The sequence below is a fragment of the Charadrius vociferus genome, unplaced genomic scaffold (genome assembly GCF_000708025.1).
Source record: "Charadrius vociferus isolate BGI_N301 unplaced genomic scaffold, ASM70802v2 scaffold1490, whole genome shotgun sequence".
NCBI lineage: Eukaryota > Metazoa > Chordata > Aves > Charadriiformes > Charadriidae > Charadrius > Charadrius vociferus.
This window is the reverse complement of record NW_009646538.1, coordinates 23,232-24,379: the sequence shown is the minus strand read 5'-3', so window position 1 is coordinate 24,379 and position 1,148 is coordinate 23,232. Positions and strand designations below refer to the sequence as shown.

The following is a 1,148-nucleotide window of genomic DNA, read 5'->3' as shown; positions in this document are numbered from 1 at the left end:
ACCACCGCCTTCCTGGGCCAGTGCTATGTGGGCAGCAACGGGGAGGAGACCCTGCATGCCCTGTGGCTCCTGCGAGAAGCGGCTGAGAGCCCTGACGAGGACTGGAAAGCCACCCGGTGAGCTCCGGGTTCTGGCCACCATTGTGCCAAACTTTCCTGCACCCCAGGCTGGAGAAGGGAGAAATCCCACAGGATGAGGCACGGTGGGACCGGGAGGGTGAAATGGGTTTGTCACTAGTGACGAACAGTGGCTAAGAAGCATCCCTTGACCTGGCCAGATCCTGCATCCCGGGTGTGCCCCAGGGTGGGTGACCCCAGGATGGGGTCTGGATCATGATGCCAGCACCCGGTGCAGCCTCCACCATAGTGTGCTGGAGCCCTTTGCATCCCACTCAGCACCCAGTGAGGCAGTGGGGGACATGGTGCCTCCCCGCCGTGTTTCCCCTCTGTACCCACCACCACAGTCTAGGTGACCGTGACTGGGTGAACCACAGTGATCTGGGTTTTCCCGCAGGATTGGCACCAGCATTTTCACCCGGATAAAATAACAGCGAGTGGGAAAATCCAGGAGGCCCAGGACCGCAAGGAGATGGCGCTTCCCCCAGCCAGGCTCTGCCCACCCTGATGTGCTGCATTTCAGCAGCTGTAAGCCCACAGCTTCATCCTTTCCTGGGCAAGTTCAGCCCAGCGTTAAGGCTGGGCACTGGCTGCAAAATAAAGGCTTTCTGTGGGGATGGGGAGCTTGGCTCCAGTTTCTGCCCTACCGCAAACCCACGGGGTTTGTCTTGCCCCACAGCCCGTGCTCCCACAGGGAGACTTCATGCAGCCGGGTCTTTTCAGCAGCTGTAAGCCCACAGCTTCATCCTTTCCTGGGCAAGTTCAGCCCAGCGTTAAGGCTGGGCACTGGCTGCAAAATAAAGGCTTTCTGTGGGGATGGGGAGCTTGGCTCCAGTTTCTGCCCTACCGCAAACCCACGGGGTTTGTCTTGCCCCACAGCCCGTGCTCCCACAGGGAGACTTCATGCAGCCGGGTCTCTGGGGATGGGGGCTGTCCCATGTCCCCTCCCTGGCAGCGTGCAGCAACGCTGCACCTGCAATCCTGCCGCTGTGCTGTGGGTAACTCATCCCTCTGGGTCCCTCCCACACACAC

At 60.5% G+C, this 1,148-nt stretch overlaps 1 protein-coding gene across 1 annotated transcript in view; it reads left to right on the top strand.

Moving 5' to 3' along the window:
- Positions 1-547, top strand: part of LOC104286969 (avidin-like) — a 4,928-nt gene extending 4,381 nt beyond the window's left edge. Inside the window, exons 6-7 of the mRNA XM_009885621.1 lie at positions 2-116; positions 514-547. Of these exons, the coding sequence (XP_009883923.1) occupies positions 2-116; positions 514-547 (149 nt within the window). The remainder of the gene's footprint in view (position 1; positions 117-513) is intronic.
- The last annotated feature ends 601 nt before the right edge of the window (positions 548-1,148 follow it).